This window comes from Mytilus californianus, unplaced genomic scaffold (assembly GCF_021869535.1).
Source record: "Mytilus californianus isolate M0D057914Y unplaced genomic scaffold, xbMytCali1.0.p SCAF_1, whole genome shotgun sequence".
In the NCBI taxonomy this organism is placed as follows: Eukaryota; Metazoa; Mollusca; class Bivalvia; order Mytilida; family Mytilidae; genus Mytilus; species Mytilus californianus.
In genome coordinates this window covers 20,497,033-20,523,618 of record NW_026262581.1, presented here as the reverse complement: position 1 = coordinate 20,523,618, position 26,586 = coordinate 20,497,033, and the positions used below count along the sequence as shown (strand labels likewise).

At 33.0% G+C, this 26,586-nt stretch overlaps 1 protein-coding gene across 1 annotated transcript in view; it reads left to right on the top strand.

Annotated features, from left to right (window-relative positions):
* The window catches only part of LOC127700755 (origin recognition complex subunit 5-like), a 38,845-nt gene extending 21,049 nt beyond the window's left edge, over positions 1 to 17,796 (top strand). The window contains exons 10-15 of the mRNA XM_052204410.1: positions 626 to 684; positions 1,053 to 1,165; positions 1,394 to 1,444; positions 11,306 to 11,416; positions 15,417 to 15,529; positions 17,505 to 17,796. Coding sequence (XP_052060370.1) covers positions 626 to 684; positions 1,053 to 1,165; positions 1,394 to 1,444; positions 11,306 to 11,416; positions 15,417 to 15,529; positions 17,505 to 17,550 — 493 coding nt within the window. The 3' untranslated portion in view covers positions 17,551 to 17,796. The remainder of the gene's footprint in view (positions 1 to 625; positions 685 to 1,052; positions 1,166 to 1,393; positions 1,445 to 11,305; positions 11,417 to 15,416; positions 15,530 to 17,504) is intronic.
* The last annotated feature ends 8,790 nt before the right edge of the window (positions 17,797 to 26,586 follow it).

The following is a 26,586-nucleotide window of genomic DNA, read 5'->3' as shown; positions in this document are numbered from 1 at the left end:
TTTTCAAACACGCTTATCTTTCTTTGTTTATGAAACACTTTGAAGGGTTTATTTCAGCACATGGTTATCACCATCGTCATTAAAAGAGACTTGAAATATTGGAAAGAAACACAATCACTACCTTTATTATTTCTAAAGAATATTTTATTGAAAAACACATTACAACAACAAACAATTACATATTTATTGTAAATACACAATTAATATCCTGTATGGTACCTCTTTCAAACACGGTTATCTTTCTTTGTTTATGTAATAAACACATGGTTATCAACTTCGTAAGCCAACAATGAAATAAAGTACAAATGATAAAGTATATATATTTTTATTCATAACAAAATATGCCACATGAACAATTTATCAAGTCACTGCAAGCACTTGACAATCTGACGGTCTCCATAAAATAAAATCCAGATATATATTTTTTTTCACGCTTGCCCTGAAACTGAAAAAAATACATACACAAAGCGCACCTGAGTATAACACGCAGGGACAATGACAGAGAAAAAAACCTGCGGCTTATTTAACGAATTTAACGGTACTTAATATTTTCAATTTTTTTAGTCAAAAATGTTGTTCATTCAAAATTTATTTTCTAGTTTTTAACATCGTGTTTGTTTTATAGTTCACAGTGGGAGAAAATGCAGCAGTCAATAGAAGCTGGACAACCCCCTGCTTTGCAAGGTAATACTTAGTAATACAATTTCTAAAATAGAATGTTCTTACAACATGCATAGAAGAAATTGCTCACCATACCTTTATCCATTTAAAATATTACTTTAGCCCACACCAAAGACAGATGTTGATTCCATCTGATTTTTTATGCTTATTCAGTTTAGTTTTTTATCTCACAAAACAAAAGACTTCCCTTTGAGACATATGACAGATTTTATCTATGACATTAGTAACAATGTGCATATTCCCATAAATACCTTTGTATAGATATATTATAGCATGTTCCCCACTAGTGTCCAAATTTGCAAATTAGATTTTGGTTTAAATTTGCATGTTTAATTCATGTTTATCAGTTTTATTTTTATGTTTTTCTTCAGGGCTGTCATCCAGATCACATGTAGAGTTACCATACTACTCCAAGTTTCTACTGATAGCAGCTTATCTAGCATCATATAACCCAGCTAAAACTGACAAGAGATTCTTTGCCAAGGTAATCAGTCTATCAGACATTAATCAGAGATTCTTATCAATGGTAATTTTTTGCATAGAAATAGATGAGAACAAAATACAAACCCTGTGTGATTATTGGTTGTGCTGTACACATTAGCTATTAAAGACTTTTGGGACCAAGATCAAAAAAACATTTTGGTCTAGATAAAATTAAAATGTGTAGTCACATAATTAAAATCAATAATTTTTTTCAAATTTGTTTTTACAGCATGCTGGAAAAATGAGTAAGCAGTCAAAACTACTTAAGAAACATGAAAGGGTAAGTAAACTGATTTTTTGGAAGAAACAACTAGACATATTTTTGTGAATGCTGAATCCACAAAAAGTATGATATACAGGCTAAGCTTTGTAATTACTGGTCTCAATCTTGCACTGTCCTGTGTGTTGTGCCGCTTGGGATATGGTAATGGTCTCTGTCTGTTGTCCAAAACATACAATATTGGAGACCATGTGACTTAAAGCTTTTATACTTGGTTGGATTATTTGTTGTCATATTCTCTTGAACATGATCTATTGTCAGTTTGATTTGACAAATTTTTACAGAGTTATGGGGCTTTGACCATTATTTTTAGCTGACCTGGCCGAATGGCCAATGAGCTTTTCTCATCACTTGGCGTCTGTCATCCATCTTCCATAGCCATCGTCGTCAGTTAACTTTTACAAAAATCCATATTTAACCAAACTTGGGCACAATCATCATTGAGGTATCTAAAAAATGTGACAAATGACCTTGCCTGCCAACCAAGATAGCCGACATGGCTAAAAATAGAAAAGGGTAAAATGCATGTTTTCCCTATAATTTTGAAAACCTCTATCAGGGGTCACCACACCAGGCGAAGTGAGCGACATAGTTGCCCTAGGACTCCCCACTTCGCTCTAGAGAATCCCCAGGGAGAAGTTTATGTTGCATCCTGATTTTTGAAAAATTCTCAAGCCAAAGGTAAACGACCTGATAATTGACGAAATACAAAATATGTTTTCCCCGAATTCAGAACTGATTTGTCAGCGGTATTATACTCCAACATTAAAATTGCTTGACAGAATGTACAATAAGCTAGAAACAAGGAAAAAACTTGATTTTGCGACGTTTGTTTATTGTCCGCCATCTTTGTTATTCATATTGAAATTGTAGAGGGCGCCCTTTTATCTTTTCAAAACTCTTATCATTTACCTAATCCATATTAATATGCAATTTTAATTTTGATTATCTTATATTTACTGATAGATATCAAAATTTGATGCTTCATTAAAAATTTCTCATTTCTTTTCAAATGTTGCATAATGTAAACTGGAATCCACTTGTACCTTAACTACGTACAAAGTTTATTAGTCAGCCGGAAACCAGCACAACGATTTATAAACTACAAAACATATTCGTTTTTTTCGTTCAGATTTGGTGTTACAGACTGCTGCATGTGCTTGTCCTTTAAACAATATTTTGATGAATACTATAACATTTATTCACTTAAGGACGGCACTATTTTACTTCCAAAGTCGTATGTTTTTGTAAACTATAACGTACAAATTTTCCACCACGTCTCGCACCGTATTTGTTTTCAATTTACAAGTACTTATTCAATTTCCGTTAATGAAAAATATAACTTTTTTGATGTTACTATTGTGATTTTGTCATGTTTTAACACTCGTGAAGTGTTCTAGAATCATTTATATGCATTTCCAACAGCATCTTAATGCTGGGAAACAGTCTTTTCAATGAAAATACCGCAAACAATCACACACTGTTTGAAATTAACAGTTTAACTTTATGTTTAAGACAAGTGACAAACAGTTTTTCTTTCTGAATTCTTATTGAAAATGATTTAAATAACAAATATATTTTTTAATTATGATCTTAGCAATGACAGGGGTTAAAAAAATTTGTTACAGCTCACTAGCCGAGGACTTATTGGTAGCAGGATTTTACTAGCCCTGTTGAAAGAGCTGCTAGCCCATCAAAACTGACCTGCTAGCCCGAGTATACCTTACAAATTTAGAGTGGGTGTCCCTTGTTTTGAATGCGGCATTATACACGGTATTTGATAAAATAAATCAAATAAAGTTTTGTTTTATTAATTATAACAAGGATCTCTAGACATCTTTTTGGATATCCCTTGTACTATGGGTTGTTAAATATTTTCGGGCACAGAAAACATGTTCATTGATCTTGTCATGTGAAACCAGTGGTTTCAATTCGTATATTTGTTGTTCCCACATACAAAGCAGACTTTTTATCAGCGTGATCAGGAAAATAACGGCAATAGTCACAAAACATCATCTCTTGTTTATCATCAGTAACAGTCGACCTTGCCCAAGGGGAATCTTTCTGTCCATGACACTATAAATGTTTTTTTCCGCTTTTCCTGGTCGTATTTGGCATTTTTTGGGATAAATTTTCAGCCTCATTACCCCCTTCATCTACTGTTTTTCGTTTTGAAACTGAGAAAGTTCCTGTGGTGGCCGTACTAAAATGTTTAGAAATAATTTGTGAATGGTTTCAAGCTCAAATTAACAGCTGTCCGACAAGACAGGTCAATATCGATCATTACATCATACACCCAAGTACCATTAATTGAAAATCTCAGCATAAGCAATGTACAATACCCCCTGTACTGAGAAATTGATATTGAAAGTACGTGAATTGCGATCAATACATGATACCGGTCCACCCAGAGTTAGTTGTTCTTTTTTAAAACATGTACAAAATCGGTTCAAATTCTTGGAATCCCGGATGACGTACGTAATTGAATCAGATTGGCTAAGATAGAATAGTGATGAGGGGATTTTCCACTTACTATTTTGGAAATGCCAAGAATTGTTTGTTACTAGTCCGTCGGGCATATTCGGTTACACGTTTTAATTCCCCGAAGTGTAAAAGTCTAGTCCCGGGCGTCGGGCTAGTGGATTTTTTAACCCCTGAATGAGAGACAGTGAAACCGTATTCAAGATATTTTAACTTACTTATCAATTGATTATTATTTTTTTAAAGGGTTTTTGCTTTATTTAACGTTATTAAACACAATTGATGCGGCAAAATTTGACCAATGTCAAATCTTCAATTCATTCAGACCTAGCTGCACAACCGTAACTCTTATGGTCCTTATGATATTTTTTGACAATTTGCGTCTGTAGGTTCAAATGTAATTCAGACCACAAGCATAGCAAGGCAAGGAAATACCACCTTAGCAGTTGTCATACAAAAATGCTTTGAAAAATAACAAAAAGTTAAAGATGCTTGGAAAATTTGATTCTTAAAAAGAATTAACACGATCCTTCAATTTTCCCTGAAGTCTCCCTGTTGGGGCTTCATTTCTCCCAGAAGTCTCCCTGTTGGGTCTTCACTTCTCCCTGTTTGGCTGCCAAGGAGAAGTCACTTCGCCCTATAATTCTGAAGTGTGGTGACCCCTGCCTCTGTAATTAGAGAAATTCTGACAGGGAGCAGAAATGTTCAGAAAGTTAAACTCTACCAATTGTCTATTTATGTCAAAACTCTCAGACAACTTCTTACAGGAGTTATTGCCCATAAAAGATTATAATAGATAGACAGAAACTTTATATAGCAAAAATCATCAGGAAGACCAGATATACAAATACATGAACATGTCTGAAATTGTCAGTTAACTCTTAATAGAGTTATTCCCTTTTAATGAGGATTTTTGCCTATTATCTTGAAAACTGTAATAGATAAATAGAAAGTTTAGATAGCACAAACGATTAACAGGATAAGATCTAAAAATAAGTCAACAAAGTTGAAATCTTCAGTCGACTTCTTATTAAAGTTATTACCCTTTAATGACGATTTTTACCATTTATTTGTGTTTTTGCTTAATATCTTAAAAACTATATTAGATAAATATAAACTTTAAATAGCAAAAAGGATCAGCAAGACAAGATCTACAAATAAGTCAACATGACCAAAATTGTTAGTAGACTTCTTTTTGAAGTTGTTTCCCTTTAATGACGATTTTTGTCGAGCCTGCGACTTTTGTCGCAGAAAGCTCGACATAGGGATAGTGATCCGGTGGCGGCGTTAGCTAACTTCTTAAAAGCTTTATATTTTAGATGTGGAAGGTCTGGATGCTTCATACTTTGTATATGGATGCCTCATGTTACGAAGTTTCCGTCAGTCACATGTCCAATGTCCTTGACCTCATTTTCATGGTTCAGTGACTACTTGAAAAAAGAGTTAAGATTTTTTGTAATGTTAGATTCTCTCTTATTATAAGTAATAGGATAACTATATTTGGTATGTGCGTACCTTGCAAGGTCCTCATGCCCGTCAGACAGTTTTCACTTGACCTCGACCTCATTTCATGGATCAGTGAACAAGGTTAAGTTTTGGTGGTCAAGTCCATATCTCAGATACTATAAGCAATAGGTCTAGTATATTCGGTGTATGGAAGGACTGTAAGGTGTACATGTCCAACTGGCAGGTGTCATCTGACCTTGACCTCATTTTCATGGTTCAGTGGTTATAGTTAAGTTTTTGTGTTTTAGTCTGTTTTTCTTATACAGTATGCCATAGGTCTACTATATTTGGTGTATGGAATGATTGTAAGGTGTACATGTCTAGCGGGCAGGTGTCATCTGACCTTGACCTCATTTTCATGGTTCAGTGGTCAAAGTTAAGTTTTTGAGTTTTGGTCTTTTTTTCTAATACTATATGCAATAGTTCAACTATATTTGGTATGTGCGTACCTTGCAAGGTCCTCATGCCCTTCACACAGTTTTCACTTGACCTCGACCTCATTTCATGGATCAATGAACAAGGTTAAGTTTTGGTGGTCAAGTCCATATCTCAGATACTATAAGCAATAGGTCTAGTATATTTAGTGTATGGAAGGACTGTAAGGTGTACATGTCCAACTGGCAGGTGTCATCTGACCTTGACCTCATTTTCATGGTTCAGTGGTTATAGTTAAGTTTTTGTGTTTTGGTCTGTTTTTCTTATACTGTATGCCAAAGGTCTACTATATTTGGTGTATGGAATGATTGTAAGGTGTACATGTCTAGCTGGTAGGTGTCTTCTGACCTTGACCTCATTTTCATGGTTCAGTGGTCAAAGTTAAGTTTTTGAGTTTTTGTCTTTTTTGTCGAGCCTGCGACTTTTGTCGCAGAAAGCTCGACATAGGGATAGTGATCCGGCGGCGGCGGCGTTAGCTAACTTCTTAAAAGCTTTATATTTTAGAAGGTGGAAGGTCTGGATGCTTCATACTTTGTATCTGGATGCCTCATGTTACGAAGTTTCCGTCAGTCACATGTCCAATGTCCTTGACCTCATTTTCATGGTTCAGTGACTACTTGAAAAAAAAGTTCAGATTTTTTGTAATGTTAGATTCTCTCTTATTATAAGTAATAGGATAACTATATTTGATATGTGCGTACCTTGCAAGGTCCTCATGCCTGTCAGACAGTTTTCACTTGACCTCAACCTCATTTCATGGATCAGTGAACAAGGTTAAGTTTTGGTGGTCAAGTCCATATCTCAGACACTATAAGCAATAGGTCTTGTATATTCGGTGTATGGAAGGACTGTAAGGTGTACATGTCCAACTGGCAGGTGTCATCTGACCTTGACCTCATTTTCATGGTTCAGTGGTTATAGTTAAGTTTTTGTGTTTTGGTCTGTTTTTCTTATACTGTATGCCATAGGTCTACTTAATTTGGTGTATGGAATGATTGTAAGGTGTACATGTCTAGCGGGCAGGTGTCATCTGACCTTGACCTCATTTTCATGGTTCAGTGGTCAAAGTTAAGTTTTTGAGTTTTGGTCTTTTTTTCTAATACTATATGCAATAGTTCAACTATATTTGGTATGTGCGTACCTTGCAAGGTCCTCATGCCCGTCAGACAGTTTTCACTTGACCTCGACCTCATTTTATGGATCAGTGAACAAGGTTAAGTTTTGGTGGTCAAGTCCATATCTCAGATACTATAAGCAATAGGTCTTGTATATTCGGTGTATGGAAGGACTGTAAGGTGTACATGTCCAACTGGCAGGTGTCATCTGACCTTGACCTCATTTTCATGGTTCAGTGGTTATAGTTAAGTTTTTGTGTTTTGGTCTGTTTTTCTTATACTGTATGCCATAGGTCTACTATATTTGGTGTATGGATGATTGTAAGGTGTACATGTCTAGCGGGCAGGTGTCATCTGACCATGACCTCATTTTCATGGTTCAGTGGTCAAAGTTAAGTTTTTTGAGTTTTGGTCTTTTTTTCTAATACTATATGCAATAGTTCAACTATATTTGGTGTATGGAAATATTTTATGATCTATTTGGCAGTCACGCAGGTTTTATTTGACCTTGACCTCATTTTCAAGGTTCATTGCTCAGTGTTAAGTTTTTGTGTTTTGGTCTGTTTTTCTTAAACTATAAGCAATAGGTCAACTATATTTGTTGTATGGAAGAATTGTTAGCTGTACATGCCTGCCTAGCATGGTTCATCTGACCTTGACCTCATTTTCATGGTTCATTGGTCAATGTTTAGTTTACTTGGTTAATGTTAAGTTTATGTGACAGTTGTAATAAAGCTTTATATTTAGGACTATCAACATAATATCAATGATTAGTAAAGAAGGCGAGACATTTCAGCGTGTGCACTCTTGTTTCTAATACTATATGCAATAGGTCATCTATATTTGGTGTATGGAAATATTTTATGATGTACCTGTCAGTCTTGCAGGTTTTATTTGACCTTGACCTCATTTTCACGGTTCATTGCTCAGTGTTAAGTTTTTGTGTTTTGGTCTGTTTTTCTAATACTATAAGCAATAGGTCAACTATATTTGTTGTATGGAAGGATTGCAAGCTGTAGTACATGTTTGCCTGGCATTGTTCATCTGACCTTGACCTCATTTTCTTGGTTCATTGGTCAATGTTTAGTTTTCTTGGTTAAGTCTGTATCTTAGAAACTATAAACAATAGGTCAACTATATTTAGTGTATTGAATGATTGTAAGGTGTACATCTATTTCTTGTTTGGTTTATATGACCTTGACCTCATTTTCTTGGATCATGTTAAGTGTATGTGATAGTTGTAGTAAAGCTTTATATTTAGGACTATCAACATAATATCAATGATTGATAAAGAAGGCAAGACATTTCAGCGTGTGTACTCTTGTTCATATTTTTTCCTATTATCTTGAAAACTGTAATAGATTGTTAGAAGTTGCAATTAGCACAAATGATTAGCAAGACAAGATCAACAAATGTGTTATAATGGCAGAAATCTTCAATTGATTTGTTATTGGATTTATTGCCCTTTAATGATAATTTTTTTTACATTTTTTGCCTATTATCTTAAAAACTAAAATAGATAAATAGAAACTTTTAAAAGGGAAAATGATCAGAAGGATAAGATCTACAAATACATGAACATGACTGAAATTGTCAGTTAACTCTTAATAGAGTTATTCCCCTTTAATGATGATTTTAATAAAAAGTGGCTTTTGTTGAAGATACAGGTGAGCGACACGGTCTCTTTAGAGCCTCTAGTTATAGAGTGACAGACAAAAGACATAGTTGTTGGTATTCACATTTCTTTCAGTTCATTTCACAGTACTGGACACTTGTCACTCAGACATGTAGATTAGACACTCCGTCACTGATGATTTACAAGCATGATAGTGGGTACTGTTAGATGGTTATTGAAATTCTGTCAACAATGACCATCTTACAAAACCTCAGCATCATGAAGATTGTGTTGACATGGTAGGCAATATCTGTAAGATTGAAAGGAAAAAGATGTTAAGCGAGGAAGATAATAAATAGTTTCAAGAATACAAAATTTAATAAAAAATTCCCAAGCTGAAAAGTATCAAAAAAGAAACATCTTCAAATGTCAAGTCAATATTTTCATTGGAAAGCATGGTATTTTGTCCAGTCTATGTATTTCTGCTCTTGTTCCAAGAAAATGTCAGAAATTCTTGAATTTATCAAAGTCATTATCTAAAATACTTGATAAAAGTGATATAAGAACTGAGAAATCTTGACTTGAACAATTATAACCTATCATTTATTTCCAAAGTTTTTTTGAAAAATATTTAATTAAAAAGTCGGGTAAACGTATGAGCATTAGAGGTGTTAAAATAATACAAATAAAAATAAAGTTCGTTGCTAGGAATTTGAGACTAGTTGTTACTTTTTTTAAAGGATAAAAATATCATTGAAGCACAATGATATTTGTGATATTATTTTACTTTTTTTTAACAAACTGAAAAAAAAACCAAAATAAGCATAACAACAAACAACAAATAAAATATTTTGTCTTTTACCATTTTTTATTTTGATTATAGAAACATTTTTAAAATCTGTAATAGGGAAACTTACATTTGAAAATTACTTATTAAAATATGAATGTTATTCATTTATAAAATGGCTCTTATTTAAATGGTCACAAATATACCAATGACATGGTTTGAAAAATTCTGAATCCTGAAGTTGATTGACTTTTTTTAATCAACCAAATTTTAAAAAAACCTATGCAATTGATTAAAAGAAAAATGGAAACCATCAAGAAAATGAAAAAAAATATTGTAACAAATATCAAAATTCTATTTTGTTGTCAATAATGAATCTTAATGTTGATTCAGAAAAATGAAAATAAGAGAAAATATCGTGTACATTTGGTGTATATTTAAATAAAAAATAAAACATTGGTTTTAAAGTTTAACTAAAAATATAGCTTTTGTTTAAAAATTAAACTTTAAATATTTTTTTTCTCTTCAAAATTTTATTAAGTACTTACAATTCAGTGGAGACCGGGTAATTTATGTTGATAACATTTGTTTACCTCTTTATATACCTATGTACTGTTTCAGGTGTTAATTACAGGTGTGATTTGTTTTCTGACCACTTTCAGCAGGTGATCAAAAGTGTTAAGTAGAATTGATAAATTGCAATTAGAAGTTGTCATTTTTCTTTGTTCCCTTATCAACAACATGTGTCAAAAATTTGCAGTTCAGGTCCAAAACATTGTCAGCTTTTTTGTGGAGCCTGCCACATGTGTGGCATAAGCAAGACTTATTGATCCTACATTCCATTGGTGTCAGCGGTATCATCACTTTTAATGTTCAGTCTGACTTTACATTTTTTTTAACATCAATAACTTTGTCAAACCTTCATGAAAATTGTACCAAACTTGGACAGAAGCTTTTTTATGATCAAAAGACCAAAGTTTTAAATTTTTATTTTTGTATTTTTCTGTATTTTACTGATAAATGCAGTTTTTAAGCAGTTTACATTAAGAAACAGTCTTAGATTAAAGTTTCTAGACATCAATAACTTTTTTCAACCCTTCGTGTATTTTTTACCAAACTTGGACAGAATCTTTTTATGACCAAAAGACATAATTGAGTAAAATAAAAAAAAAAAATTTCTTCATTTTTCTGTATTTAATGATAAAAGGACTTAATTATTTTGCAGTTAACATTTAGACTTAAATAACTTTTGTCAAAACTTAATAGAATTTTATGGAATTTTGGCAGAAGCTTTCTTCTAATTACTTTTGATTAACAAGTTAATGGCTAATTCAAAATTTTGAAAGAATTATTAAATTTTTTTTCTGTATCTAACTGATAAATGGACTGGTTTTTTTTTCAGTTAATATTTAGATACAGTCTGGGATTACATATTTTAAACATCAATAACTTTTATGCAATGTTATGAAACTTGGACAGAAGCTTCTTCAAGATCAGGAAATAGCTTCTGAAGAAAAATTAGATAGACTTTAGTTTTTGGCAGTCAATATTACACTTTTACTCTGACAGCAGCAATAGCAAGCAAGACTGTATCCTTTATAACTTTACAGCTTTTTCAATTGTCTTCAGTCTTCAAAAAGAAATATTGAAATATTTAGATTTTCACTTTTGCTGTTCAAGAGTTATGATCCTTTTTAGATTTGAAAATAACACTTTATGTCTGGATAGGCACACACAGAATGTGTCTAGTCAAACATGCCTGAAAGCTCCATACATTAGAATACATCAGTTACATTCATATTAGCTGCCCTCTTTAAGTTCGACAATAGTAACCTTAAAAAATTTAGAAAACCCAGTTTGCTGTCAATTTGTCAGCTCATTTCTTGTTAAATAATAGATTCATATAGTTTCATCATTTTCAGGCCAGTAACCATATGCTTGGACCAAAACCATTTGCTCTAGACAGAATGATGGCTATATTTTATTCTGTTGTAGAAGGCAGAGTAGCTCCTACAGCAAATATATTCATGCAGGTTTGTTCTACTTTTGTTTTGTTTATTTTGTTCAACAGTACAAGTGTTTAAATATCATTACTGTGTCAAGACTTTTACTTTAATATTTTACAACCCTTTACCAATTATAACATATATTAGTTTTGAGGAGTTATGCCCTTGGAAATGTAAATATATTGAAAATTGCATTGTAAGCGCTCATACAGGTACATTTTTTGTCAGATTTTTATAAAATTTATATCTGGACAATCAGTGTTGAACAACTATTTTTACAACTCCTTAGAAATTCATAATATACAGAGAATTGCTGTTAAAATATGCTGAACTTTTGTCAGTGTCAGAAAAATCAGTTTTGAACAAAGATTTGCAAATAAATATTTAGGGCTTGACATACTATTGCAGAAAAAGATGTTGATTTCTATATGTCTTCTGTTTTTTTGTTTTGTTAAGTTGCTGCTACATTTGACATATATCCCACATCTCTTTTATTATTTTACCTCATGCTATGAAGGAGCACAGGGAATATAGTTTTGACCCGTCAGTCATTTTCATTTCTGTATGCTAACTCCAATACTTTAGATCGGATAGCAGCCATACTGGGATACATGTTCACATGATTGTTATGCCCCACCAACGACAGTAGAGGGGCATTATGTTTTTTCGGTCTGTGCGTCCGTTTGTTTGTCCGTCCGTCTGTCCGTTTGTCCGTCTGTCCCGCCTCAGGTTATAGTTTTTGGTCATGGTAGTTTTTGATGAAGTTTAAGTTCAATCAACTTGAAACTTAGTACGCATGTTCCATATGATATGATCTTTCTAATTTTAATATCAAATTAGAGTTTTGACCCCAAATTTCACAGTCCACTGAACATAGCAAAAATTAAAGTGCGAATGGGGCATCTGTGTACTATGGACACATTCTTGTCAGGTGATAGCATTCAAGGTCAAGGTCAATGTTACTAAAATTATAATGAAATTTATTTAAATAAGTGGTTTTTGGATGCTAAATCAAATACTACATGTGAGATTGCAACCACACTTGGATATAATGTCACATATAATGAGAGGACAAGACCTATTCATTTTTAGGTCACTACATCGAAGGTCAAGGTCATAGTTACTAAAAACAGACTGAAAGTGTTTATAAAAGTGTTTTCCGTATGCTAAATCTAATTTTACATATGGAATTGTTACCTTAACAGAATATATAGTTGTGTATAATGAGAGGATGATCCCTGTTCCCCGAAAGGCCAAGTGAGCTTTGTTCATCACTTTGAGTTCGTCATCGTCCATTGTCGTCTATTAACTTTTACAAAAATCTTCTCTGAAACTACTGGGTCAAATTTAACCGAACTTTGTCACAATCATCATTAGGGTATCTTGTTTAAAATTTGTGTCTGATGACCCTGCCTGCCAACCAAGATGACTGACACGGCTAAAAATAGAACAAGTTTTGACTATTATTTTGAAAACCGCTATAAATAGAGAAATTCTGACAGGATAGAAAATTTTCAGAATGTTGAGCTCTGCCTAATGTTTGTTTTAAGTCAAAATCTTATAGTATTTAGTTGAGCCTGCGATTTCTGTTGCAGAAAGCTCGACATAGGGATAGTGATCCGGCGGCGGCGCTAATTTACTACTTAAAAGGTTTATATTTTAGAAGGTGGAAGACCTGGATGTTTCATACTTTGTATGAAGATGTTAAGTTTTCCTGGTTAAATCTCTTTCTTAGATACTATAAGCAATAGGTCAACTATATTTAATGCATAGATTGATTGTAAGGTGTACATGTCTGTCTGGCATGGTTTCATCTGACCTTGACCTCATTTTCATGATTCATTGGTCAATGTTAAGTTTTCCTGGTTAAGTCTGTTTCTTAGAAACTATAAGCAAAAGGTCAACTATAATTGGTGTATTGAATGATTGTAAGGTGTACATGTATTTCCGGTTTGGTTTATCTGACCTTGACCTGATTTTCTTAGTTCATGTTAAGTTTATGTGATACTTGAAGTTGTAGTTAAGCTTTATATTTAGGACTATTAACATAAAATCAATGGTCAGTAAAGCAGGCGAGACATTTCAGCGTGTGCACTCTTGTTTCAAAATTTTTTCCTATTATCTCTTAAATTATAATACTGTGGATTCATTTTTATTCGTGGTATACCAATTTTCGTGGGTTTCGTGGGTCACAGCGAACACGAATTTAAGAATTCAACGAAGAATAATCCCGAGAAATGTGTATGGAGTCGGATGTTTATTTCCAGTTATGTTATGCAGTTCTAGTATAGTGTTGACTAACGATAAACATTGTAACATAACACGTGTTTTTCTTGAAAGAAGATACAAGTATTTTGATTAAATCAATAATAAATATATCGAATATCAGTGACAATTTACTTTTTAAAATTGATTTAAACTGTTCATGGAAAATAAATGCAAGTTGTTAATTACCGTGTCATAGTTTGGTTTACTGGTGATTAAAAATCAATAGGATTAACGGTTCGGGGATATTGCCCGTAGGTAATATTATTTATGACAGGAACATTTATTTTCACACCTTTTACTTATACTTATATATTATATCGTGATTAGGGAAATGAGCTTTCGATCATAGAGTTTTAAATGCCTTATAAAATTCCGACAAGAATTTATAAATTGTAAAACAAACAAATAATTAGTTGTCTCTGTCCATTATTGTAATAGAAGTTTTCAATGAACACTTTAACCTAGAATGACCAAGCGAGGATTTTGACAATTCAAAACCTTTTCAATGAATTCTTTCTTTTTTGTTTGTTTTATTATTGATCAAACCAAGGAGGGTATATGATCTCCTAAATTAAAAAGAAATCCACGAATTACGTATTGGATTTTTTTTTTTTTTTGTTATCAGCGATCCACGAATTTACGTATACCATGAAACGTCTTTTTTTCTCTATCCACGAAAATTGATACCCACGAAAATAAATGAATCCACAGTAGATAGACAAAAACTTTCAAAGCAAAACTGATCAGCAAGACAAGATCTACAAATAAGTCAGAATGACCAAAATTGTCAGATGATTCCTTATTAAGAATTATTGTCCTTTAATGATGATTTTTACCATTTCTTTTGCGTTTTTGCCTTTAGATATATCTTAAATACTATATTAGATAGATAGATACTTTAAATAGCAAAAATGATCAGCATGACAATATCTGCAAATAAGTCATTGAAGTTATTGCCCTTCAATGACGATTTTTCCTATTATTGCCTTATATCTTGAAAACTGTAATAGATAAATAGAAACTTTAAAAAGCACAAATGATCAGCAAGATGATCTACAAATGAGTTATTATGGCTGAAATCTTCAGTTGACTTGTTTAGCAGTTATTGCCCTTTAATGATAATTTTTTACATTTTTTGCCTATTATCTTGAAAACTTTTATAGATAAATGGAAACTTTTAAAAGGAAAAGTTATCAGCAGGATAAGATCTACAAATATGTCAACATTACTGAAATTGTCAGTTAACTCTTCATAGATTTGTTCCCCTTTAATGCTGATTTTTACTAAAAAGTGGATATTGTTGAAGATAAAGGTGAGCAACACAGGCTCTTTAGAGCAACTAGTTTAGGTCACCACATGAAAGGTCTAGGCCATAGTTACTAAAAAAGTTTGCAGAAAATCGGTTTCCAGAGGTTTAATCAACTACTTCACATGCCGTTTCAACCTAACATGGATATAAGTGACATGTAAGAAGAAGAAGATGATTTTTAGGACAGTAGGTCTAAGGTCAAGTTCATAGTTAATGAAAGCAGATTTGTGTATACAATATAAGGTATCAAACTTGAAAAGAAGTGTATCTTATTGTAAACAGAAAAAAACATTTCATCAGGGCAATATAGGCCTTTCCCCTTTATGTGGGGTGTGGGGTATGTAAGCTTGCTCACTTAAGATTCTTTAATTTATATTTTTATTAAAATATTATGATAATGAATGACCTTTATATTTTTGAATAATATGAAATCAAGTACTTTTTTTACAGATATCATCTTTAGTTAGTTTGAATTTATTAGGACATGTTGCAAGTGATGATCAGATTGATTCACCAAAATATAAGTGTCTTGTCTCCTTAGACTTTATAAAATCTGTTTCAAGGTAAGTTAATTTATGAATGATGTGATGTTTTCTTCAAAAATTAAATTAATTTTTCCAAAATGTTGATAAAAAACTGGAAAAACATCTATGACCATATGTGATTTTTTTTTGTTTCGCTGTAGTGAGAAATTAGCATGAGATAAAGAACAAAGTCAGTTATCCAAATGTAATATATAACCAAACTCTTACCTGTAAGAAATTATTTGTTCTTTAATTCTAGTCAGGTTATTGTAATCCTTGAAAGTGGATGAACATGACGTGTTTAATTTTCAATCTGATTAGGCTTTTTTTGTTATATTTTTTTTTTTCACCTTTCTCTATTTTTCAAGCATTTCAACCAGTTATAACCAGTCAAATCATTAGAGAAGCAGATTCCACCGAATTATCCAAACAATAAGGATATTTATCCTCTTGATATAGATATGTGACTTGCTGTTTAAACCGAAATGTCCCCATAAATTTTTTTAAAAAAGCGTATGTTGTGTTTATGCAGATTTTCATACATTTTTTTCTGCATCGATTAAGACGATTATTGGGATTAAGTCATTAGGAAAGAAAAAGATGCTCCTCAGAACTTACAGCTTTGACGTTCATATTTTCAATTGCTTTTTTAATGAAAACTTGATAATGTTTCAATAAAAACAGCTCACTTCTGTAATTTGACAGTTAAACACCTTGCTAATTGATAATTTTGATAGACCCTCTTGTGTTAACAATTTTGTTTTTATCGATCAATACTGTTGTGTAAAATTGATTAAACAAACCGGTTTTGACAGGTAATAATTAATGTCATTAAGAGTATTAGGATGGCATAATTAATAATTAGACAGGAATTCGAAATACAATGTTCGGTTTACAGAGGGTATAATAAAGACTATAGGTGAAAAATGGGACTTCAATTTTCAGCCGGAATGGACAGGAAACCAGTTTATTCAGGGCAGGTTTACCCAGGTTTGACTCTATATCATCTTAAAAATGTCTTGGAAGAGCAAAAGAATTTCTCCTTTTCTTCGGACAATATTGGGTTAGTTTAGGTTACTAATGTATGTTCCTTTAGCGGCACACTAAATCAAGTTTCTAGTATTTTTTTTGGCTATTGATAATTCACTGATGATATGATATAGATTTGGAAAATATTTATTGAAAAAAAGAAAGTAAGAAGAAGAAAGATGGAATTTAAATGAAATATGTGTACTATGTTACATTAATTTCTTTTGTTATGAAATATTAACAAAATTAAACTTGCAATAAATATATGATACATTTGCTTTGAAAATCATTAGATGTCACATGATTGTAATATTTGTTGATGTCTTAAGATTTGCTAATGAAATATCTCTTGAGTTTGAAGTGTATCGTGATGATTTAACTTTATTAAACACTTTAAAGGATTGCCAATTACATCAGATATCAAGTATATACTTGACACAATTAGAAGAGGAAATATGAGTTTCTTTCATTACCTTAATTAAGTAGCAGTCTGGGAAATTAATTTCCCCTTCTTCAGAACCATGTGCAATGTCATAACCTAATGTGATTCTGACATTTTCTCAAGACAGGTTTAATAGGACCAACATGGCACAAAAAAAACCCAAAGTTTTAAAGTAGTTTTCTGTAATGCCAATTTAATTATTCCAATGAAATAAGATAGCAGGATCAAGATCAACAAATAGTGATGCTGGGTGCTAGTGTTGCAATGTGTTCTAAAACTTGCCATGGAAGTATCCCAGGAATTTGTCAAGATGAAGGACAGCAATAAAAATTAAAGATGACTTTTCCCACAGTTTATCTTGAATAAGCCAAATGAAGATTATACCAGAAACATTTTTTGCGTACACACATGTTTATATTAGTTATATTGTTAAATGCTCATCTACCAAATATCCCTTTTTCCTATAATCTTATATTATTTATTTTCTGATTGGCGGTAATTAATATTTTAAAATTAAGTAGTTTCAAATATTTATTTTTACAGGACAGTGAACTTTGAGGTAATGAGGTACTTGTTTGACTTTGTATGAAGATGTCTGTTAAGTAGAGACTTTACTGTGATAACAAATCTGCAGAATTATTACGCACTCAAATCAGTTACGTGAATTGCCAGTTTTTGAGAAATTAAATTAAATCAGTGATGGTTTTCTCAGAATGCAGAGTTAGTGGAAAAACTGTTTTGTTACTTGTGAAAATTACAGTTGCACATTTTTAAATGTAGAGACTATTTTGTGCATAATGTGAATCTGTGAAATAAATCAAATAAGTAAATATTAGTATTAGTTAAATTGTGTTTTGTATGATAGTTAAAGCACTACTTGACAAATACTTTAAAGTTGACACAGTTTCATGGACAATGATATTTACAGGTTGTATGCTTGATAGCTCAACGAGACCACAAGTCAACACTCGCAAGCCTAAAAGTACTTGTAGAAGTTATTTTTATTGTGTGTCTTCAATGATCTACAAGTGTAAATAATATATAATAATGTATATAAAATTAGGAGATAGGGTATGATTGCCAATGGGACAAGAGGTAGGGTATGATTGCCAATGGGACAACTATCCATAGACCAAAGGTCAAAGATGTGAACAATTACAGGTCACCCTACAGTCTTCGACAATGAGCAAAATAGATACTGTATAGGAAGCTATAAAAGGCTCGATTATGACTAAAAACAATTCAAAAGAGAAATCAAACTACCTGATTTATACTACATTTATCAAGCTCTAAATCGCCTTAAAAGACTAGAGAAGGTGGAAATAAATCTGTAAAAGACTATCATCCCAGCCAACTATCCAAATTTATGGGGTATATCCCCATGAGAGGTGTTGACCTGAAATTTGATATTCTTTATTTTATAAACTAAACACCTTCAAACAGGCAATCAAATGAGTTAAAAGGGTATTTAAGCACATACATACTCATTCAAACAATATAGTAGTAGATAAAACAATACTTATGACAATAAAAAGAGTAGCATAAGGTCCTCTTGTGCTTAAAATCCCCCAATGGAGATTTTGAAAAGTTCGCAGGTATGGACTATCTAAGATCTGCCATCAACATCAAATTCTTCAAGTGGAGGAAAAACTGAAATGGAGCAACTAGATGAGGTTACTAACACTGATTAAGTACATGAAAGTTAATTATGGAAAAGGCTTTGAAAAGTGATAAGATGGCAACTACTGTGGCCTTTTAATTTGTTAGTTTCTTTTTTAACCCTGAGGTCCACCTGTATCTCTCTTTAGCTATAGGTAAATTACTAAAATAGTAATATTCTTTAGAATCTTGTGCATACCTGTCAACTGACCCTTATCCTGCGGATGTGACCTGAAATTTTCACCCCTCACACAAGATTTTTTAAATACCCGCCTGGTCGTTAAATAACCCGGGAATTCCGAAAATGACAGGTTTTCACCCGGATTCTTAAGTCTTCAGACTGATTTTCATAAGTGATTTTCCTTTGAAATACCGGCAAATTTCGTAATTCTTCCTGAACAAGAAGTTCAACTAGCTGTGTAAACTCAAATTAAGTGACCAATTTCAGTGCATGGCTTCACTTGAGAGCTTTGGTATTAAACACACTGTTCATTAACACCAATTACTTTAGCTTTAGGTCATAAATAATTTGTGTATTTCAAAGTTGTTTCACAAAACAATTGAGTTACTTCCTCTTTTTTGTCACCTTTCATAATATACTTCTTAAATTTATGTTTATTTTTGTAAAAAAATTAAATCTAAAAAACCTTGAATGCAAATACACATTAGAATATTACTTTTCATTATTTTTCTACCTTAGAACAATAAGAAAATAAATATTTTGAAAATTATTTTTTTTTCATCTCTTCTTCCTTTGAATGGTTTAAAACTTTTTTTTTTATTATACTCTAACATCAACCGTTCTTAGAAGAATACCGACCGTGCGAGGGCTTTAAAGCCAGTTAAGGTCATTAACCCCCATAAGTAACTGTTGGAAGAATGTAAAAAGATGTAGATAGATAAAGATAAAAAAAAAAAGATGCACACGCTCGTCTTTTGACTGGTGAATTGATTATAATAAAATGGGTTATGGCTTGACTTGAAATGTTAAAGTAATAAACATTAATCTATCAAAGCCATAAGTGCATTGCAATAATAACCCTTTTAAATTATTATCAGTTAATACTTAACCATGGAAACATGTTTTGGAAAATGTTTGTTTTCAAATATAATAAAAATGTCCCCTAAATACTTAAATTCAGCTGGGAAAAAGTTCGTATGCATTATGACCTGAGATTTTATTCTTCAATGCAGGTCATGACCTGCATTTTCATTTTCATAGGTTGACAGGTATGATCTTGTGATACATGGAGTAGGCACCTCCTATTTCTTTTTTAACTCACCTGGCCGAGGAGCCATGTGAGTTTTTGCCATCACTTTAAGTCTGTCTGTTGTCTGTCGTCCATCGTCTAAACTATTCTTTAAAAAACTTCTCTAAAAACTACTCTATGGATTCATAACAAAATTTGTCTTAGTCCAGGTTGATCAACCAAAATGACAGTGATGTCTAAAAGTAGAGGTTATGGGTCAAACTTCAGTTTTGGCTAATATCTCAAAAATTATAGTAATGAAAGAAAAACCGACAGGGTTAAAACTTTGGGAGAAAAAACGTGTCCACCGATTTTGGAGTTATTGCCCTTGAAATGTTGATTTTTTAACTTGCAATTGTTTCAAAAACTATCAGGGTAAGATTTAATGTGGAAATTGCAAAAATGATCAGCATGTCAATATTTTTCCATTCTGAAATTGGAGAAAAATCTAATGACTTGTTTTTGGAGTTACTGCCCCTTAAAGATACACCCCCTTCCTCCCCCTCCCCCTCCAAATTTATTGTGTCGTATAATGCTTTTATTTTTTTTTGCGCAATAGCAAGAAATATCCAATTGCACAGTATTACGCAATAGCAAGAAATCTTCAATTGAAAATTAATACAAATATTTTAACCCATTTCAAATTTTTAAGATCTTTCACCACATTTATTTTGTGTCAGAAACCTATAATATGTCAAAAATTTGATCACAATCCAAATTCAGACAGTATCTAGCTTGAATATTGTGTCCAAACTTGCACCAACTGTTCAGGGTTCGACCTCTGCGGTCATGTCAGGCTGTGCTCGGCGAAGCATTTTATTAGCAGTTGTGGCTGTTATCATAAACACTGTAGGAGTTAGGTTAAAGTCTACATTGCAAATAAATTTGTCCACCTGTTTTAGAGTTATTGCTCCTGAAATATACATTTTTTTCAATTTTTCGAATATTTTGGCCTATATTTTGAAACCTGTAGGAGCTAGGTTGAAAGTGTAAACTGAAAAAATGATCAGCATGATAAGATCTATCTTCTATGGAAATTTTTATAAATTATTTTGAAGTAACTGCCTATGACCTTGACCTCATGTTCACGGTTTATTAATCAATGTTAAGATTTTGTCTTTTGGTCTGTTTTTCTTATTCTATAAGCAATAGGTATTTTATATGTGGTGTATGGATTGATTGTAAGGTTTCTTGTGTATCTGGTAGGTATCATTTGTAATTTACCTCATTTTCTTGGTTCATAGGTCAATGTTCAGCTTCAGTAGTTAGGTGCTCTTCCATGACACTACAAGCAATAGGCCAACTATGTTTAGTGTATGGAAAGATTGTAAAGTGTACATGGGTGTCTGTCAGGGTTCATCTGACCTTGACCTCATTTTATTGCTCATTGGCCAATAAGTTTCAGTAGTAAGGTGTTCTTCTTAGATACTATTAGCCATAATTCAAATACCAATATATATTTAGTGTATGAAATAGCTGTTAGATGTACATGTCTGTTTAGCAGGGTTCATCTGACCTTGATTTCATATTCATGGTTCATTGATCAATGTGAAGTTTTCCCCTGGTTGAGTCTGTTTCTTAGATACCATAAGCAATAAGGTTAATTATATTTGATACATGGAATGATTGTAAGGTATACATGTTTATCTGGCAGGGTTATCTGACCTTGACCTCATATACAGGTTCTGTGGTCAATATTAAGTTTTTGTCGAGCCTGCGACTTTTGTTGCAGAAAGCTTGACATAGGGATAGTGATCCGGTGGTGGCAGCGTTAGCTAACTTCATAAAAGCTTTGTATTTTAGATGGTGGAAGACCTGGATAAAGATGCCTTATTTTACGAAGTTTCCATCTGTCACATGTCCATTGTCCATGACCTCATTTTCATGGTTCAGTGACTACTTGAAAAAAAAGTTAAGATTTTTTGTAATGTTAATTTTTCTCTTATAATGAGTAATAGGATAACTATATTTGGTATGTGCATACCTTGCAAGGTCCTCATGCCTTTCAGACAGTTTTCACTTGACCTCGACCTCATTTCATGGATCAGTGAACAAGGTTAAGTTTTGGTGGTCAAGTCCATATCTCAGATACTAGAAGCAATAGGTCTAGCATATTCAGTGTATGGAAGGACTGTAAGGTGTACATGTCCAACTGGCAGGTGTCATCTGACCTTGACCTCATTTTCATGGTTCAGTGGTTATAGTTAAGTTTTTGTGTTTTGGTCTGTTTTTAGGCAGTTAAGCTGCCTTATGCGAGCACCCTAGATTTGTGTTCTACCCAATAAATGCTGAAATACGTGCCATTGTTATTATCTAGCTGGATATAATGTTATTTATAACTAATTGAATAGTTTTTTCATACTTTTAATTCTGGATTACAAAAATATGACCAGAAAAAACCTTAAATGATCGTCGAACCACCCAAAAGTTTTGAAGTTGCACATAGGAAGTAGAGCACATTAGGAATCCTTATGTAGTTTATTATCCCCTGTGCTTTTGGCAAAGATGTCAAAGAACAATTGTATGAAATATTTAATCGCCGAAAATCTTTAAAGACAAGTAGTTTAGATTTCCCAAATGGCAAAAGTCGTAGGAATATTGTTTGTCGTCAATACGTGTTACAACTACGTCAGTAGTCTATTAATAAGTTCCACTGTTCATGCTGTTGGCGGCAATTTCAAATTAGAAGACGAAATTTTCGTATCTTTTCAATTTGGAGGCAGGGGTTCAAATTAGCGGTGGTCCGAGGTCCGCGACCTTCCACTTTTGCAATCGGACTCTCGACTTGGTTACTAGCTACGCCCGACGGACCTTTCACTTGAAAGAAAATTAAAAATAACTTTGCAAACCTTTTTACCAAAGTCTCTAAATAAACGATCTCAAAACGTATTTTCATCTTTATTATTCATGACAGCGATGTTCATTTTGTTCAACCGCTAGCTTTATGCAGATAATCGCCTACAAGTAATGTGTAAATTCGAGTAAAATCGTATCTGACTGACAAAAACAACATTGAAAAACAATGGATGCCGTGTAGACTATTACAATATCGGGTCCGATTCCGGAAGCGGATAAGGGTAATTCCGGGTTTTGGAGATCAACTACAAATAAAATTTCAGGCAGGTGACAAAATACATCTATGCATGGTAAATAAATATAAACACTAGAAATGGAAACCAAAAGATATATGTAAAAGAAAGAAAAAGCAAAAAATATTTGATACAGAAACTCAAAATTACTTTTTGACAAATTTTAATGTCAAAATCCAATACAATGTGACAGCTGGGAACAGTATATCTAACAATATATATGTTCCTGGTGACAGTATAAATCTTCTTTATCAGTGATAAATGTTGATAATGCATGTAAGATGCTTTTAAAGTATAAACATATTACTGCAATTTTTTTCTCAATTTTGAAGGGTCAGTTAACATAGCTGGAAGTTTCTTACTTTGTTTTCGCAAATAGTGCAACTAGATTATATGATACCTGAATGTAAGCAATTCATATGATATATAGGTGGAATCCTTTGGGTCACTCTACCCCCTCCTGTTTGATAACTTTGAAACGGATGAGATCCCCACCCCTAAACCATATATATTCATGTATGGGACTATATAACTAATCAAATGAAATATAGGGGGAAGTCCCTAGGGTTACTCCACCCCTCCTGTTTGAGAACTTGGAAACAGTCGAGATCCCCACCCCTAAACCATATATATTCATGTATGGGACAATATAACTAATCAAATGAAATACAGGGGAGTCCCTGGGGTCACCCCAACCCTCCTGTTTTGGAACTTTGAAATGGTCGAGATCCCCACCCCATAACCAAATATATTCATGTATGGGACAATATAATAAATCAAATGAAATATAGAGGGAGTCCCTGCGGTCACCCCACCCCTCCTGTTTGAGAATTTGGAAACGGTCAAGATCCCAAGACAAGACAAGACAAGACAATTTATTTAAACTTAAGCACACGTATGGTGCTACAAGAGGATAACAATTATACATTAACAATTACATATATACTTATACATTTACAAGCAAGACACACAACAAATAAATAAGTGATATCATACAATAAAATTGAAATAAACCATAGTTGGTTGATTTGTTTGCAAAATTCTTAATTGCAACGTGGATATGAAGTTATTGTAACATGCTTTGTATTATGAAAATATTTTTTCAATATGTCTTAGAAACATGCACACTTTTGTTAGCAGTGGCACGTTACAGTGTGATAATAGACCAGTAAGTTTCAATTGGGAAGGATTTTGTGTGTAATATGTAGGTATATATCTTTCTCTTAAAGACATAATTTGTTCATTGGAGCATACAAAAAAATAATGATCCCATAAACCATACATATTCATGTATGTGACAATATAACAAATGAAATGAAATATAGGGGGAGTCCTTGGGGGTCACCCCACCCCTCCTGTTTGAGAACTTGGAAACGGTCGAGATCCACCCCTTAACCATATATATTGATGTATGGGACAATATAACAAATCATATGAAATATAGGTTGAGTGCTTGGGGCCACTCTACCCCTTCCTGTTTGAGAATTTGAAAACGGTCGAGATCCCCACCCTAAACCATATATATTCATGTATGGGACAATATAACAAATCAAATGAAATATAGGGGCAGCTCCTATGGTCACTGTAAACCATCCTGTTTGAGAACTTGGAAACGGTCGAGATCCTCACCCCGAAACCATATATACTCATGTATGGGACTATATAACAAATCAAATGAAATATAGGGGAGTCCCTGCAGTCACCCGACCCCTCCTGTTTGAGAACTTGGAAACAGTCGAGATCCCGACCTCTTAATTAAACCATATATATTCATGTATGGGACAGCAGAACTTATCAAATGAAATATAGGGAGAGTCCTAAGGTTCACCCTACCCCCTCCTGTTTGATAACTTGGAAACAGATGAGATCCCCACCCCTAAACCATATATACTCATGTATTTGGCAATATAACAAATCAAATGAAAAATAGGGGAAGTCACTGGGGTCACCCCACCCCCTCCTGTTTGAAAACTTGATAACGGACGAGATCCCCACCCCTAAACCATATATATATTCATGTATGGGACAACATAAAAAATCAAATGAAACATAGGGTTAGTCTCTAAGGTCACCCCATCCCCTCTTGTGTGTGTTTTAAGAACTTGTAAAAGTTTGAGATACCAACTCCTAAACCATATTCATTCCTGTTCGTCATTTCAAACAGATTTGAATGACATACAAGGTCAATCTCATAGGCATCACATATGCATATCACTTTACTAGACCTAATCAATGTGTACTAGACTTTGCCCAATGTCAGGCGACCATGGGAATGAATAATTATGGCAGCTTTGTTTGGGAGACTTCGTAACAGCATTCTGTTACAATTATTTCTTGTTTATTATAAAATTTTATTGATGCAAAAAATGAGCAGGTTTAAAGAATTTACCTTAATTATATTTTGAATAATTTCTGGTTCTATAAAAAATTTCATTTTAATATGGCTCATTTTAAAGAAAACATATCTTTCAAGCCCAAGAGTGTTTGACCAACTTTATTATAATCACCTGTCATTTTATTCCAAACTTAGACATCATGGACTTGGGGTGAAGGCGGGGGTCATTTACATTTACTATGGGCAGGTCAGTCAGACCTCACCTTTGATCCCCGTAGTAGTAAACATTTGTCTGATTTGTGTCTCATAACTTTTGCACTGTAGAACACAAACTCAGTTTTCTTTCCAGGGAAGCAAGTCCATGCATACTATTACAAGCTCGTACTAAGTCAACTTGAACTACTAACAGTCAACTAATACCAACGTTAACTATCAACTAGAACAACTGCAATCATTTCGAACTTGTACCACTGCAGACACATGACCATTAAAAATATACTTGATATATGCGTTGCTTTTGAAAACCTTGATAAAATATGAATTATTTGCCTTAATAATTAATTCATTAAATGAACATAAATGCACAATATATGAATGTTTAATGTTTGTTCTTTTAAATCTTAAAAAAAATGAAGCAACATAGCCACAGTTTTCATAATTATGTTTGCCTTGGTTTTTGGTTAACTGCCTACAGCGCTTACAGTGCTTTGATTCTTATACTGTATGCAATAGGTCTACTATATTTGGTGTATGGCATGATTGTAAGGTGTACATGTCTAGCTGGTAGGTGTCTTCTGACCTTGACCTCATTTTCATGGTTCAGTGGTCAATGTTAAATTTTTGAGTTTTGGTCTTTTTTTCTAATACTATATGCAGTAGGTCAACTATATTTGGTGTATGGAAATATTTTATGATGTACATGTCAGTCTGGCAGTTTTTATTTGACCTTGACCTCATTTTCACAGTTCATAGCTTAGTGTCAAGTTTTTGTGTTTTGGTCTGTTTTTCTATTACTATAAGCAATAGGTCAACTATATTTGTTGTATGGAAGGATTGCAAGCTGTACATGTCTGCCTGGCATGGTTCATCTGACCTTGACCTCATTTTCATGGTTCATTAGTCAATGTTTAGTTTTCTTGGTTAAGTCTGTATCTTAGAACATATAAGCAATAGATCAACTATATTTAGTGTATTGAATGATTGTAAGGTGTATATGTATTTCTTGTTTGGTTTATATGACCTTGACCTCATTTTCTTGGATCATGTTAAGTTTATGTGATAGTTGTAGTAAA